Consider the following 16661-nt stretch of genomic DNA (forward strand, 5'->3'; position numbering starts at 1 on the left):
AACAGGTTCACAGCTCTAGCTTAATTTCAACACCGCTGCAAGCTTGGAAATGTTAACTTCAAAAGACATGGTGTCTGGCTAGTGATTCCCAATGTAGCCGCCTGATCTTCCCACCAAAGTCCCTAGGAACATACAGAATAAGATAGAAGCTTGTCATCAATGCTGGAAACTAGACATCTAGGTTGTCTTAGAGGCATGTGAATTAGTTGAGGATGTCATTCAACAAATATTTCTTGAGCATCTACTATGTGCCAGGCATCGTTCTAGGCACTTGGGATAAATCAGTGAACAAAACAAAGATCTCCTCACTGAGAATACAATCTCTTCATGTATGCATAGTTCTGGCCTCCCAAGGACTAGGGCTTCCCATAATTTTATACAAATATATATCCCCTCCCCACTCTTTTTAAATATATATACACATTATATATTTTATATATTATATATATTTATGTGATATATTTTATATATTATGTATATTTATATATAAATATATGCTTATTTACATGTTATATATATTTTATATATATATATTTTATATGTATATATTTTAAGAGATGGGGTTTTGCTATATTGCCCAGACTGGTCTCGAACCCCAGGGTTCAAGCAATTCTCCCACCTTCACCTCCCAAATTGCTGGGACTACAGGCATGAGCCACCATACCTGGCCCTATTTCCTCCCTTTTTGCCAAGAAACAAACATGTTTCTTTTGGCAGAAAATAAATTAGCAAATACAGAAAAAGTAAATAATCCCACTAGCCTGAGATAATCTTTCTTCAAACATTGGCATATAGTCAATAAGCTATTAACAAAAAAAAAATTATGTACAAACATGCAACCTTATTTATTTCTAAGTGATTGAATGTTAACTCTTACATCTCCATTGTTGTGGGTGATGGAAAGTTAATTTTGTCAATTCAAAGTAAATTTAGTCACTCTTAAGTTAAAACACAGTCTCCTCTGGGTAACTATTCACTCAATTCAGGATTTTCCCTGCTGGGCTGCTGTGTAGCATGGTGGTGTTTGGAAGGAGCACACAACTCGCGGTTGCCTCTCTGCTGGAATTCACTGAGGATGTCACCTGTCAGCCTCTCCTTTGTCCAGGGAGGTCCCATCCTCACCACATGGGCTGCAGAGACATCTGGTTCTCTGATCCATGAAGGTCATCCTGCTTCCTCTGCGTCTGACTGTCAAGAGCTCCCTGGGGCAGCTGGCACATCAGGACAATCCTGGGTACCTCTTCTAGGCACAGGAAACTTTCAGCTATACTCCCACCCCCAACGGAAGACTCAGGAGAGTGTCCCAGAATCTTTGTCTAAGTATCCCAGGTGAATATTTCTACCCTGTGTAGACTCACACTCGAAGAGGCTCTTTTCTCCCAGAATCTCAGGCAGGGAGTGGGATACAGGTCTCTGAGCTCTTCTCTCCAGTGTGGACGGCCCCTGTCTCTTGGTGCGGACCTTGGAAAGGAGCAGAGTGGGCAGAGGCCCTCTCAGGCTCCAACCTGTGGCCTTTGAACGTCACCCTCCCTTCAGCTGGGCAGACTTTTATCTGCTTTTGGATAAGAAAAAAGCTGCTCAGATAACATCTCATGTTCTTCCCAGGTTCATGGTTTATGACATAAATTTTGTGCTTTGCGTCCTCCAGGCTTTTCTCTTTGTAGTCAAAGCCAAGCTTTTGGCATCAAAGAAACAAACAAAATAAAAACAAATCCAAATGTATTTATCTGGATAAGCCACACAAGTTTAGTGGCTTAAACAAGGCAAAGTTATTAGCTTATAGTTCTGGAGGTCAGAAGCCCAACATGGGTCTTCCTGGGCTAAAATCAAGTGACAGCAGGATTACACTTCTTTCTGGAGACTGGAAGGGAGAATCCATTTCCTTGCTTTTTCAGCCTCTGGAGGCCACCTGCATTCCCTTGGCTTATGGCCCCTTCCTGCATCTTTAAAGCCAGCAGAAGAGCATCTTCAAGTCTTACTCTGCTTCTGACCTCCTCTTCTACGTCCCTCCACTGTTAATATAAAACACAGTCTCCTCTGGGCAACAACTCACTCAATTCAGGATTTTCCCTGCTGGGTTGTTGTGTTTGGAAGGTGCACACAACTCACAGTTGCCTCTCTGCTGGAATTCACTACAGATGTCGCCTGTCAGTCTCTCCTTTGTCCAGGACCATGCTCACTATATTGGCTGCTGAGGCATCTGGTTCTCTGATCCTTCCACTTTTTTTTTTTTTTTTTTTTGAGACGAAGTTTCACGCTTGTTGCCTAGGCTGTAGTGCAATGGTGTGATCCCAGCTCACTGCAACCTCTGCTTCCCGGGTTCAAGAGATTCTCCTGCCTCAGCCTCCCCAGTAGCTGGGATTATAGGTCCATGCCATCATGCCTGGCTAAGTTTTGTGTTTTTAGTAGAGATGGGGTTTCACCATGTTTGTCAGGCTGGTCTTGAACTTCTGACCTCAGGCGATCTGCCTGCCTTGGCCTTTCAAAGTGCGAGGATTACAGGCGTGAGCCACTGACCCAAGTTCATCCTTCCACTTTTACGGATACTTACAAGTACTCTAGGCCAGCCTGGATCATCCAGGATGATTCTTTTGTTTTGAAGTCAGCCAATTAGCAAGATTAATTCCATCTGCAATCTTAATCCCCCCTTGCCATGTAACATAACATATTCACAGGTTCCCTGGTTCAGGATGTGGACATCTCTGGAGAAGCCATTTTTCTGTCCATCATACTTTTGTCAAAGACTTGATTCATATCATTATGAGCCATGGTTTTCAATATTATAGTCTTTGCTACTGATTTAACAAAGTCTATTTAAGAATTCTAAAGCCAATGCTTTAACTTATTTTTTTTTAAATAATTGTATAGATGGTATGAATTGAAAGTGAAAAGCCCAAAGGAATATTGAAAAGCTCATGGTGAAAATAAAAAAAAAAAAACCTCAATTTTATTCTCCAGATCTGATCTTGTTTCATGTATGTGGATCATATGTACATCATGTTTTTTATAAGTGGTTTTATTCACTTAATAATACAATGCACACATCTTTCTATGGCAATACATCTTATTTTATCACATCATCTTAATTTATTTTCTTGTTTTTCTTTTTTTTTTTTTTTGAGACAGAGTCTCACTTTGTCACCCAGGCTGGAGTGCAGTGGCGTGATCTCGGCTCACTGCAATGTCCACCTCCCAGATTCAAGCAATTCTTCTGCTTCAGCCTCCCACGCTACTGGGATTACAGGCACACGCCACCACACCAAGCTAATTTATGTATATTTAGTAGAAACGGGGTTTCGCCATGTTGGCCAGGCTGGTCTTGAACTCCTAACCTCAGGTGATCCACCCACCTCGGCCTCCCAAAGTGCGGAGATTACAGACGTTAGCCATGGTGTCCGGCCTCACATCATCTTAATATCTGCAGAGTATTCCCAGAATTTATCTAGCCTATTGCCTGTTGTTGCTGCCGTTGGGTACCACTAACATGCAAGGCCAGTTTCTGGCCCTCACAGTGCTCCTGGCACAGCTGCAGCATCCTGCAGTTTCAGAGCCTGGGCAGTTCATTCAATAATCAGAGTAAGGAAGGGCCACGAAGTGCCAGTGTGGGGTCCCCACCTTCACCCAGGGGTGATGATGGCTCTCAGGGAGCTGTTCTAACTCCAGGTGCTGATAGCAGAGTTTCTCTGGCAACCTGTAGCACTGCCTTGAGAAATGATTATCTAAAGCATGTTTGCATGGGGGTGAGGGGTGCGGAGGGAATAGGAAAGTCACAGTGTCTCGGCAGTGGATTGAGCAGAGTGATGGTGATGCCAGTGGCCACAATTCTTTGGAGCCCTGAGTGGTAGCAGAGGCACCACGGCAGGGGGTCCATCCCAAAAACACCTGGGGCCCTTGGCTGGTGACAGATAACTCAGGGACTAGACCAGGATCTGTCTCACTTGCTTTCCTGGTAAGTTTTTCTCTCTCTATCAAACAGAGCAGGCTTTCCCTTCCATTCAGTCTCACATTGCTATGTCCAGAAAATCATCACACTCTTCCACTAGAGGGGTGGATATTACTTTCTTAGTTTTCAGTTCTGTTTGCCCACTCACTGTATATTCTTTTGGTCTTTCCAACGGTGATCCAAGGATTTATTTACCCAGCGGTCAAATTGGTCATTTTAAATAATAGTACATCTTGTCCAAGTCCAAAAATAAAATGTCCTGGTATGAGAAGGCAAGCAGAGGAAATTGGATAGAGTAGGCTGAAAACATTTTACAGCACCATTACCCAGAGCCCAAATCCCTTTTTCATTTATCCCTTTTTTGTCCTGGCATGGCAGGAGTCAGAGCGCCTTCTGTTTGTGTTGATTAAAGTCTGCCTCCACCTTCCCCCGAGCCCAGTTGCCCTTCTCGGGACACAGGCTGCATTCACCATGGGTCTCTCTGCCCAAGCTCTTTGCAGATTTTATGAAAGGCGTTTTCACTTGGATTAAACAGGCACTGTGTTTGTGTGTGGTGTGTGTGAAGGAGAAAATGAATCACTTCAACTTTGGGCAAGGATTTTAGGTGTTGTGTTTGTCCCATGCAATTACATAAACACACCAGAACTCATTTAAAAAAAAAAAAAAACAGTAGAAGAGGGGGGCAGAGATTCAAGTGCTTGCGATGATCTAAACAGTGCAGCACATTTTCCATACATTAGACCTCAGAAAGGGTTGTGTTCTGCCCTCTCACAACAGACTCCAAGTCCAAAGGAAAGTTTGAGGTTTTACATTTCTGTTTGTGGTACAGGAAAAGGCTTATGATCTGAGGGCTTGATTCAGTGAAATAACATTGCCTTTATACACATTTGCTTCTCAAGGAGGGCAGGAGTTGGAAACGACCGTTGTGAAACGTTAAAGATTTTCTGGCAGAGGGAAAGGGATTTTTTTTTCTCCCTCCCTGCCGAGGAAAAAAACAGTTGTAACGAGGAGTTACTTTGTAGTTTTAACTCATATTCAAATACTCCCAGTCGAGAAGCTGCCATCGACCCTCCCATGGACCCCTGATCGTGGTTTGGAGGAACTTTTGACAACTCTCTCTCCCTGCTTCAAACCCTGTGTGATGAGTTTGCAGAAGAGAGTCTTCCCGAGAAGGCAGAAGGGTGAGTGGAGCTGCTTCTCCTATCCCAGGGAACTCAGGGGAGGTTGGAATGCAGGGGTGGACCCTTCTTGACGACCTCCCAGGGGAGTGGAAGCATGGTTTTGGCCACACTGTGTAGTATATGAGTGAGTGTGTCAGTGGTGTGTGTGCACACATGTAAGTGTATGGGGGCACACATGTGTGCTGCAGTAGGACACAATGCCTGTCTTTGCAGAGGCTGGCTGAATGCTCACCATGTGCTTGGCAGAGAGTTCAGGAAGGGCAATTGCAGGACCCCCCAGGGATAAGAGTGAACCCTGGCCAGGGCAGTGGCTTTCTGTGTGCCCTGGCTTCCTCTTCATGGGGCAGAGGCATCAGTGTCTAAAACGCTGTAGCTGTCAGGGTCCCCACCAGCTCCGCTCCAGTTTCAGCAGAAGCGGAGCGGAAGAGGGAGCTGCTCAGCTCCGGGAGAAGTGAACGGAGCGCAGGTCTCTGGAGAAGATCTGAGAACTGGGAGGGGCCTCCATCCAGACCCCCTACCTTCCTGCAGGTACAGCCCAATAGATGAGAGCATTTCTTATTACGATCTTCTTCCTTTGCTCTGGAAACATAAACAGGCATCAGAGCAAAACGTTTTAACCCTTCTGCCCAACTTTTAAAGTTAACACTGGCGAAACTTCAGGTCCATTGCAACTTTGGCATAAGAGTTTTCCTTAAAAAGGAGAAGTAAGCAAGTCAAAGGCATATTCTGACTTTTCTAGCTCCAGAAAGACATGGCTAGAACCCTGGCATCCACTTGCTTAGGCTGCATTAAGGCATCTGCTGAAGTCTGAAGAAAGGCAGTGGGGTATAGGGAATAAGAACCTGGGCCATGGAGCGTGGCCACCTGGGATGGAATCTTGGCTCTGAAGGTAACAGGCTCCTTTATCTGGGAAAAGGTTTTCAAAGGCTCACTTTCCTCCTTTGCAAAACGGTGGTCATAAATTCTTGCCTCACAGGAAGGCAGAAACAATAACTAAGATAAAGTATGTGAAATGACCCAAATGGCATGTACATATTCAGAGGACACGTCAGCTCTCCTAAGCAGGCTGCTCCCCTGTTCTGAAACAGCAACCATCATAGATATACAGGCTTGAGGATGAAGAAAAGAGTACTTGAGGGCCCAAAGTAGCCCTGGCTCTTTGTGTAGCAGAAAGTGGGGTGAGCATTCAGGTGGTCTCCCTTTGGAGGCAGACGACATGGATGCATTTACTTCCACTGGGGATCTTTGAGGCTGGGACTTGACCTGGTGTTTACTAGGTGCTCAGTGTTTGGTGAAACCATTTTATTCACTCTGATTCACAGGGAGGTCTTACCACTTCCTACCCTGGCTGCACCGCCTTTGGTTGCGTTTCCCTGGTAACAGATGGTGAGACAGAGATTTGCACATACGAAGTTCATTGGTGTGTGCTCTGGGAACAACACCAGTGTGGGGTGAGGGAGGCAGAATCAGACAGATGGAGAAGTTGGGCTGTGATGCAGTTGCAACACCGGCCTCAGCAGATCCAGGGGATCCTGTGGGGTTTTGTATCCCTGCAGTGACCAGTCATTGCTTGTGGGCTGCCCCTGGAACCCAGGCATAACCTTGGGCGAGGCAGCTGTCTTTGGCTGAAGGTAGTTTCTGGAGAGGGACTCAGTTGTGAGTTGTCACAGACAACCCTATGTCAGCTGTGGGAATGAACGCCTCGGTCCAGGGTTGAGGAGCTCATCTGGGCGATGCCCCATCATCTACTCAATACATTTGATGCAGTCCCTTCTTTTCTCTGAGTTAGGCTGTTAGAAGATTGGGCATTCACATGCAGGGACACCTGTCCAGTTAAATCCTTGCATAGCAGTGTGACTTTGGATAAGCCCCTTTCCGTATCTAGGACTCAGTGTCCCCGTCTATAAAGTGGAAGGAAGGGTGTTGGACTAGAGATGGCCCCTAACAACACTCCAGCTCTGCTATTTCACATATGCAGATTCTGAGCATGTGGCCATGGTGGTTGGATGTGTCCTTAATAATAGTTGGGTCCTGTGGTCTCCACCGTAGGTGCCTTGACTCCTGCTGGGAAATATGAATCGAGATACCTGGGGATCCTTGGGACTTGGCCAGCTGTCAGCAAGGAGGAGCTGGGCCTGTGGGAAGCAGAGGGAGGCTCTGCGTAGGGCTGGAGGGTGGGGCATAGGGTTTGAGGAGGATTCTGCTGCACACCTTCCCCCACACTCCCACAACATTTCTCCCCCCGCAAAAAAAGTAAAACCACATGAGACACTGCCATATGTCTTTGATAGTTAAAAGCTATGTAATGTTGCCCGGGACAAACTTGGATGTAGTTTTATTACTCTCTGTCTCCTCCTAATTTCCTATTTACTTTTCAATATACAAAGAGTGAAATCACTTTCCCAAACACTTGGAATTCATTTTCATTGCTTTTTTTCTTTTCTTTTCCCTTTCTTTTTTTGAGACAGGATCTCATCTGTCGCCCAGGCTAGAGTGCAGTGGCTTGATCATGGCTCACTATGGCCTCAACCTCCTGGGTTCAAGGAGTTCTCCCACCTCAGCCTCCTTAGTAGCTGAGACTACAGGAGTGTGCCACTATGCCTGGCTAAATTTTATTTTTTTTGTAGAGATGGAGTCTTCCTATGTTGCTCAGGCTGGTGGGCCACTATGCCCAGCCTGGAATTTATTTCCAACAAATTTATTTAGAATATTCTCTGCTTCAAGCACTGTGCTGGGCTCTGGGGATCTAATGGGACACATTAAATAAACAACTGTATGCACATAAATATAACGGCAAAGAGGGTTAAGTTCTATGGGAGGCTGTACCAGGGGAACTGGCCTAGTCTGGCAGATCAGTGTGGGGCTTCCCTGAGGAGGTGCTATTTGAGTTGCTTTCTGAAGGGCATGTGGGAGTTATGCTGGGGCAGGGATGGAGAAGCAAACAGGCGAACTGTAGAATAGGGATGGGAAAAGAAACGTGTTTCAAATCTTACCAGCTTAACCTAGACACTGAGTTTTATAAGGGTACATCCATCCAGTCTGTTTTTCTTGCAGCATCTTAAAAAAATTATGGTGACCTGTTAGCTAAGGGAATAAGAGCTTTTTGCTGGTGGGGCAAGGTTCTGCCTGTGTATCAGCCAGTTGTCTCTGTTCCCCACATCTGGATCTGGCAGCCAATCCCTGAGTGTGCATCCGTCATTACGAGGGGCCTTGCCCTGAACCCTGGAAACCCTCAGTAATAGCAGCAGCTCCCTCTTCCTGGGTGCTTTCAGCATTAGGCATTGATTTAGGACCATCCTTCATGAGCACTGACTCATTTGACCTTACCTACAGTGCTGTGAGGTACATGCTGCTGTCTTTACTTCACAGGTGAACCAAAACGAGACACAGGGAGTTCAACCAGGTGATGAGTGGCAGGACAGATTTGAACCCAGGCGAGTCTATTACATTCTAATGCCTGTACTCTTAGCAAGCAGTATGCAGCTGAAAAAGCACAGTGAGCCTTCTGCATATCCATACTGCTCACATGCTGATGCTTCCACTCGACGTTGGGTTGTGGATAACTTCTCAGTTCTGACAAAGTTATCTGAACCACCAGTCTTACCAACTTCAGAAAATCAGATCAGATGCCTGTGCAGTAATTTATTTAACCATTCCCCATATTATGGACATCTTGGCTTGCTTTCAATTTTATGTTTTCCAAAATATCATCACAAATATTTTCAAACATATGGAAAAGAGGAAAGAATTGTTGTCAACATACCTATGTCCATTATCTAGGTTCTACAAATAAGATTTTACTATATTTGCTTTGTCACATCTATCCATCTCTCCATCCCTCTGTCCATCCATGCGTCTGTCTTTTTTTTCCTCATTTTTTTCTTTTTTAAATATAGACATGAAGGCTTATCATGTTGCCCAGGCTGGCCTTGAACTCCTGTCCCCAAGTGATCCTCCCTGCCTCAGCATCCTAAAGTGCTGGGATTACAAGAGTGAACCACCATGCCTGGCTATCCGTCTTATTTTTTGAACGCATTTCCAAATAAGTTGGGGATTAAATAAAGAGTACCTAAGGGCCCAAAATGGCCCCCGTTGGCTTCTTCTCTAGCAGAAAGTAGGATGAGGATACAGGTGGTCTCCCTTTGGAGGTAGACTATGTGTATGCACTTACTTACACAGGGGAATCTTCCAGGGTGGAACTTGACTTCATCATACATCTAACTTTCAATATTTGTTTACTGTTGTTCTTTCAGGTAAGATTTACATACAGTGAAATGTATGTATCCTAAGTGCACCATTCAGTTCACTGTGAAAAGTGTATATCCCCAGTGTAAAGCACACCCCTAGCAAGGCATTAAAATGTTATCATCACAGGCTGGGTGCAGTGGCTCACATCTGTAATCCCAACACTTTCGTAGGTTGAGATGGGGGATGGCTGATGCCCAGGAGTTCAAGACCAGTCTGTGCAACATAGCAAGACCCCGTCTCTACAAAAATTAAAAATTAGCTGGGTGTGACGGTGCACACCTGTAATCCCAGGTACTTGGAAGGCCGAGGCAGGAGGGTCGCTTGAGTCTGGGAGGTTGAGTCTGTAGTGAGCTATGATTGTATCACTCTGCATTCCAGCCTGAGTGACAGTGAGACTTTGTCCACCCCCACCCAAAAAATTACCATCATCATCACCCCATAAAGCTCTCTTGTGCCCTTCTCAGTTGCTTTCACTTTTTGCTGATAATACACAACTTGTTGCTAACTTTCAAGACCTGATTAAATAAAGTATGACACTTGCTTTGTCCTCCTTTGACCATGGGTGCAAAACCCTTGCCTGTAAAGGCCCCCAACTGTGGTGAGCAGACCTCATGATGAGTTCAAGTGCAGACGTTGGCTGGGGGTTCTGGGACAAGAAAGCAGCACCAAGCCATGGGTTATTCTGGGCTAAAGGGCAACAAGGTACAGAGAGTGGTCCTGGCTATCTCTGAGCTTGGGATTAGGGTTGCAGTTTTGGGTTCTGACAGTGAGGTTAGAAACAGGTCAGGGCAGAGGAGATGGAGCAGGGGCCCCATGGGTGGTGAGCACTGTATTGAGGCTTTGTATGTCCTTGTCTATCCTGAGGGCCTCACCTGAGCCCCCATGGACGCTAAGGCCCGGTGATGGGTGCCAAGCTGTTCCCATTAGAGTTGTCCTCATATTTCCTGCTGCAGTCCAGACTAGAACAGCATTGGAGGCAATGCATGTGCCTTTCGCTGGCAAGATGAATATAAAAACAGCACAAAATAGATTGCAGGTAGTGTCGGGCGGATGTGCTTTCAACCGTCTGAATCGCTATGATGTTATGAGGCGGAAAAGGGGAGGGTATAGACACAGGCATTTCTGGCTCTTGCACACTGCTGCTCTTTTCTTCCCATTTCAGAGGGTGTGTGGGGCACTGCAGGTGGGATGGAGCTGAGGGAAGGCAGAGCTGGTATTTGTTGAACGTCCACTGTATTTCAGGCAGTGAGATAATTCTATATAAGTCTTATAATAACCCATTTTACAGATGAGGAAGCTGATGCTCAGAAAGAGGACTGGCTTCCCTCAGGTCACACACTAGTCAGCAGTAGCCCAGGGGATAGGAACTCAGGCTGCTGGACTCCTGGACCAGTGCTCTTTTCAATGCAAACCCTGCCTCTTGTGACTAGGGTGTGCACATGCATACATGTGCCTGTAACAGGTTAGATCCATGTGTTGATGTGTCTATATTGTCTCTGTGTCTATACATCTGATCACAAAGAATCTTTCTCTCCCTCCTCCTTTGCCCTTCTTCCTCCGCCCTTCTTCCTCCCTGCCTTTTTCCTTCTTTCTCTTCCTCTTCTCATCCCTTCCTCTCACAGCTACTTAGCATCCAGTTTGTGTCAGGTACTATGCTCAATACCAGGGCTACAAAGAAAGATATGGCACAGCCCCTGGCAGCAAGGCTTTATTCTCTTACTGGATAAGGCAGACACACAGATGAGAGAGCTTAGCATGGAGTGCTTTGAGAGGACAAATCAAAGGGCAGTTCCTTATTTATTTCTTATTTATTGAAACAAGGAGTGCAGTGGTGTGATCAAGGCTCACTGCAGCCTTGACCTCCTGGCTTAAGCCTGGGCTTAAGCAATCCTCTTGCCTCAGCCTCCTAAGTAGCTGGGACTACAGGCACATACACCATGCCAAGCTATTTTTTTTTTTTATTTTTATTTTTTTGAGACGGAGTCTCACTCCATCACCCAGGCTGGAATGCAGTGGCGCGATCTCGGCTCACTGCAGTCTCCACCTTCCGGGTTCAAGCAATTCTCCTGCCTCAGCTTCCCGAGAAGCTGGGATTACAGGCACCCGCCATCATGCCCGGCTAATATTTGTATTTTTAGTACAGACAGGGTTTCTCCATGTTGACCAGTTGGTCTCCAACTCCTGACCTCATATGATCCACCTGCCTTGGCCTCCTAAAGTGCTGGGATTACAAGCATGAGCCACTGCACCTGGCCCATACCAAGCTAATTTTTCATTTTTATTTTTGTAGAGACAGGGTCTTGCTGTGGAGACAGGGTCTTGCCCAGGCTGGTCTTGAACTCCTGGTCTCAAGTGATTCTCCTGCCTCAGCCTCCCAAAGAGTTAGGATTACAGGTCTGATCCACTGTGTCCAGTCAAGGCAACTCCTGATTTAATGTGTGAGTTGGGAGGGGGTGTCAGGGAAGTCTTCCTGGAGGAGGTGATTCTGAGCCAAACCTTGAAAAACATATGAGAGTTCGCTGGAGGCAGGGCTTGTTGAGGCCCTTGCTTAGAACGGACAGAGTGTGCTGACATGTGGAGGTGGAAGGACACACGAAGCATCTGGAGGAACTTCAAGCGTGGGGGAGACAAGCCTGTGTCCTTGGGCAGGGATTTAAAATTTTTACTTATTGAGTCAGTCATGTCATGACAACAACAAATTAAGAGAAGAAAGTAGGGATTTCTTAATCTTTAAAAATGTTGCTTTCTGATGCAAGGCAGGAAGCGGCGTTCCTCAGATACTTGTGTGGGCAGAAAGACTGAAAGCGTGGGACAAATAACTGCTTTGCACAGCCCGGCACCATCCACCTCGAACTCCACCCTTGTCCCGTCTGAAGCCATGTGGGCCAGGGCATCTCGGACATTCTGTGACAGCCAGAAAAGACGAGGGACTCAACTACCTCCACACCCTTGTAAAAGGCAAGACCCCAAACTGAACACACGGTTCCTGCCAAAGTCTTGCTGAGTGGAAACATTCTCCCCCTTCTCCCCCTGGGTGTGTCGTTCATTAATACCTGGCCTTTTCTCATTGCCAGGTGGTGCTGTGCAAACCATCCTAATCTTGGCCTTAAAAATAGCACCACGCAGGCACTGACCACTCCCTCCTGCCGTGGCGTTTAACCCTTTCTAAGCCCAGCCATGTGATGGGGCTGAAGGGGATGGGTAGGGAGCTCTAGATGCTCAGCACGGCAGTGTTCACTTACTCAGCTTTTGTTACAAGGACGAGAAGTGACTGGATTTTGTTGTCAGATAATCCTGGGTTAACCTCCTGGCTCTGTGCTTTGGGCTTTGAGTTGTTTTACTCCCTGTGATGTCTCTTCCTCCTTTTCTCATAAGAAAAAGGGGAAATCTTTGTAGGTTCTGGATATTAGCCCTTTGTCAGATGAGTAGATTGCAAAAATTTTCTCCCATTCTGTAGGTTGCCTGATTAGCCCTTTGTCAGATGAGTAGATTGCAAAAATTTTCTCCATACCCAAAGGATTATAAATTATGCTGCTATAAAGACACATGCACACGTATGTTTATTGCGGCACTATTCACAATAGCAAAGACTTGGAATCAACCCAAATGTCCATCAGTGACAGATTGGATTAAGAAAATGTGGCACATATACACCATGGAATACTATGCAGCCATAAAAAAGGATGAGTTTGTGTCCTTTGTAAGGACATGGATGCAGCTGGAAACCATCATTCTTAGCAAACTATCACAAGAACACAAAATCAAACACCGCATGTTCTCACTCATAGGTGGGAACTGAACAATGAGATCACTTGGACTCGGGAAGGGGGACATCACACACCGGGGCCTATGATGGGGAGGGGGGAGGGGGGAGGGATTGCACTGGGAGTTATACCTGATGTAAATGATGAGTTGATGGGTGCTGACGAGTTGATGGGTGCAGCACACCAACATGGCACAAGTATACATATGTAACAAACCTGCACGTTATGCACATGTACCCTAGAACTTAAAGTATAATAATAATAAATAAATTAAAAAATAATAATAATAATAAAAAAAAGAAAAAGGGGAAATCATTATGGTACCAACCCTCCAAGTGAATTGTGGAGCTAGATACCGTGTGGATACTCCTCAGCCTTGTGTCTAGATGTTCCATGGTGAGCAGGCCTAGGCAAATCTACCCCGAAAGGCTGAGGAAGTTGAGGGACCAAAGAAAGAAGCTGAAAAATCCAGTGTCTTAGAAAGAAATGTTCAACAGGGACTTATGACCAGAAGCCATGTCTGTGTCTAGGATGGCGAGACAAGATGGTGAATCCCCACCATTACACCTCAGACCCAGGGTTTATATATCATAGGAGAAGGGCACAGTGCTTCAGAAGGAATGGGTAGGGAGATTGCTCAAGGTCAGGATTTATGGTAAGTACAATAACATTGAGATTGTTTTGACCTAAGGGCAGGATAAGTACATGTTCTTATATAAGGAACAGTAGATAGACTAGAAATCTTACGAGACTTTCCTGGAACTGGAGTTAATCAGAAGCCAACATGGGGGATTAGCACCCAAAATGGAGTTGCCTCAGCCTCTACATTGGCCCACAGCAAGTGCTGTGCAGATGCTTGTTGTTGCTGTTATTAATCAGCTGAGGTTCTATATCTCTAAGTACTTTTTCTTTGTTTTAGAGTCATGAATTAAACCAAGTGATTCCTCTTGTCATGTCCAGAGAGTCATGAATGCTCTTGGAACTAAACTCTCTTCCCTTGGAGAGAACATTCTGTTTCCTAATCTGTGGGTTCTAGGAGCCAAGAGAGATACTGTGAATATGTTTTTTAAGTTCCATTTAAACCTGGGCCTAATCACATAAATTACGCAAAGGAAATGTCTGGAAGAGCTCTTTGTAAACTTGAAACTACAACCAAATGTAGAAACTCATTATGTGGCATTGGTCATTTATTTATTCATTCATTTGTGCATTGATTCACTCAGTAAATGTTTATCAACCCTTTATGGGCCAGGCATGCTCTAGTGCTGGGGACCCCACAGTGAACAACAGGCTGATGAGGTCCCTGTGTGGGACCTAGATGGGGTGGATTGATGGTATGCAGGTACCCAAGCAGACTAACAAGACAGCTTCAAATGCTGGCAAGTTCTATGAAGAATATACAATAAGGAGAGGTAACAGTGAGTGCCTGGTTTAGGAGTGGACAAGAAAGATCCCACTTAGGATGTGGAGTCGGAAGAGCCAGCCATATGAAGATCTGGAAGTGGAACTTTCCTGTAAGAGAAAACAACTAAGGCAGAAACCTTAGGGTGACATGGGCATGGCTTATTCAAGAAAGAGCCAGAAGGCCAGGGTGACTTTGGGATGCAGCGAGTAGGAGAGGCAGAGGTGGAAGCTGAAGTTTGGGAGATAAACAAGGGTGAGATCATGTAGCTCCTTTGGGACATTGTAAGGAATTTGGGTATTTTTTTTGAAAAACAATGCAAAACCTTTGGAAGGGGTGGAGCACAGAGCATTTTCAGGGCAGTAAATACATCCCTCTGTATGATACTACAGTGGTAGATCCATAACGCTATACACTTGTCAGAACATAGAACTGCACAACACAATGGGTGAACCGTCATGTAAGCCATGAACTTTAGCTAATAATCATGTATCAGTATTGGTTTATCAATTGTAAAAATGTACCACACCAATGCAAGATGTTAATAGTATGGGAAATTGTGTGTGTGGAGAGGGAGATCAGTATTTGGGAGTTCTGTACTTTCTGTGCAATGTTTCTGTAAATCTAAAACTGCTTAGAACAGTAAAGTTTATTAAAATTTTTAAAAAGTGGTTGGGTGCAGTGGCTCATGCCTATAATCCCAGCACTTTGGGAGGCCAAGGAAGGAGGATTGCTTGAGGCCAGGAGTTCGAGACTTGTCTGGGCAACATAGAGAGACCATGTCTCTACAGGAAAAAAAAAAAAATAGTCAAATATGGTGGCATGTGCTTGTTATCCTAGCTACTTGGGAGGCTGAGGCTGGAGGATTGCTTGAGCCAGGAGTTTAAGGCTGCAGTTAGCTATGATCTTACCACTACACTGCAGCCTGGGCCATAGAGCAAGATGCTGTCTCAAAAACAAACAAACAAACAAACAAAAAACAGTTTTTAAAAGTAATTCAAAGCCCTTGCAAATTTTTTGCTGGCGAATGTCATGATCCAATTTATATTTTCAAAAAGCCTACCTGCTATTATGTGAAAAATGGATTATGAAGGTCTAAGTAGGAACCAGAATCCCAGTTAGAAGGTGAAAGCCATAATCAGGCAAGAGGCACTGGTAAGAGGAGGGTGGCAGCAGTGAAGATGGAGAGAAGCAGAAAGAAAGTGGGATAGCTTCTGGGGATAGAGCCAACGAGAATCACTGATAAATTGGATGTGATGCGGAAGGTCAGAGAGACAGAGGGATCAAGATGAATAAAAGCTCACAGAGGGCTTATTCTGGCAGGAACTATTCTAAGAACCTCACAAGTATTACCACATTTAGTCCTAAACAAACCTTGTGAGGTAGATGTTAGTGCACTAGTCATCCTATAGATGACAAAAACAGTCCACAGAGATGTGCCTCTTTGCTTGCTTATGATCATGCATTTGGGCAGGGACAGACCTGCGAGATGAACCCAGGAATTTTGGCTTCAGAGTCTATGTTCTTCCCACCTTGATACTGAGGATTTTGGCTTGGGAAATTGATGGATGCTAGTGACAACTACCAAAATGTGGAAGTTTAGGGAAGAAACATTTTATTAGGGGGAAATCAAGAGTAGTATTTGGCAGTGTTTCTTTTTCTTTTCTTTTCTTTTTTGCCTCACTGAATAAGAGCCAGGCAGTGTTACTTTTGAAATGCAAGTTAAACCCCAGCTGAAGATGTTAAGCAAGTGGTAGGAAAAAAGAGTCAGAATTCAAGGAGAAGTCCAAGGCTGGAGAAGTGAATTTGGGAGTTGTTGGCACGTGTGTGGTATATTTGCCTGTGGGCTGGCTTCAGTTGCTTGTTTTAGTTGTATAGTACCTTAGTGATGGAATATTACTTTGAAAGGATGCAAGCCCAATGGACAGTTTGAAAGAAAAAAAGGCCAGAAAGAGGGCAGCATGGCCTAGATGAAAGTCAGCTAGAGTTTTTGTATGAAGTTAAAACCTTTGGTTTAAATCTATACGTTGCTGTGGGCCAGGGAAAGAGGAGAAGAGACCCCGGGAGCGGGAATCAAGGGACCAATGGGTTCTGACTGCATAGCCTTGGATGCGCACTTTTTG

General features: G+C 45.1%; 1 protein-coding gene across 1 annotated transcript in view; it reads left to right on the forward strand.

The window, feature by feature from the left end:
- Nucleotides 1-4827: 4827 nt before the first annotated feature.
- Nucleotides 4828-16661, forward strand: part of IL16 (interleukin 16) — a 136586-nt gene continuing 124752 nt past the window's right edge. The window contains exon 1 of the mRNA XM_025390532.1: nt 4828-5124. Coding sequence (XP_025246317.1) covers nt 5085-5124 — 40 coding nt within the window. The 5' untranslated portion in view covers nt 4828-5084. The remainder of the gene's footprint in view (nt 5125-16661) is intronic.

The sequence above is a fragment of the Theropithecus gelada genome, chromosome 7a, assembly GCF_003255815.1.
Source record: "Theropithecus gelada isolate Dixy chromosome 7a, Tgel_1.0, whole genome shotgun sequence".
Lineage (NCBI taxonomy): Eukaryota > Metazoa > Chordata > Mammalia > Primates > Cercopithecidae > Theropithecus > Theropithecus gelada.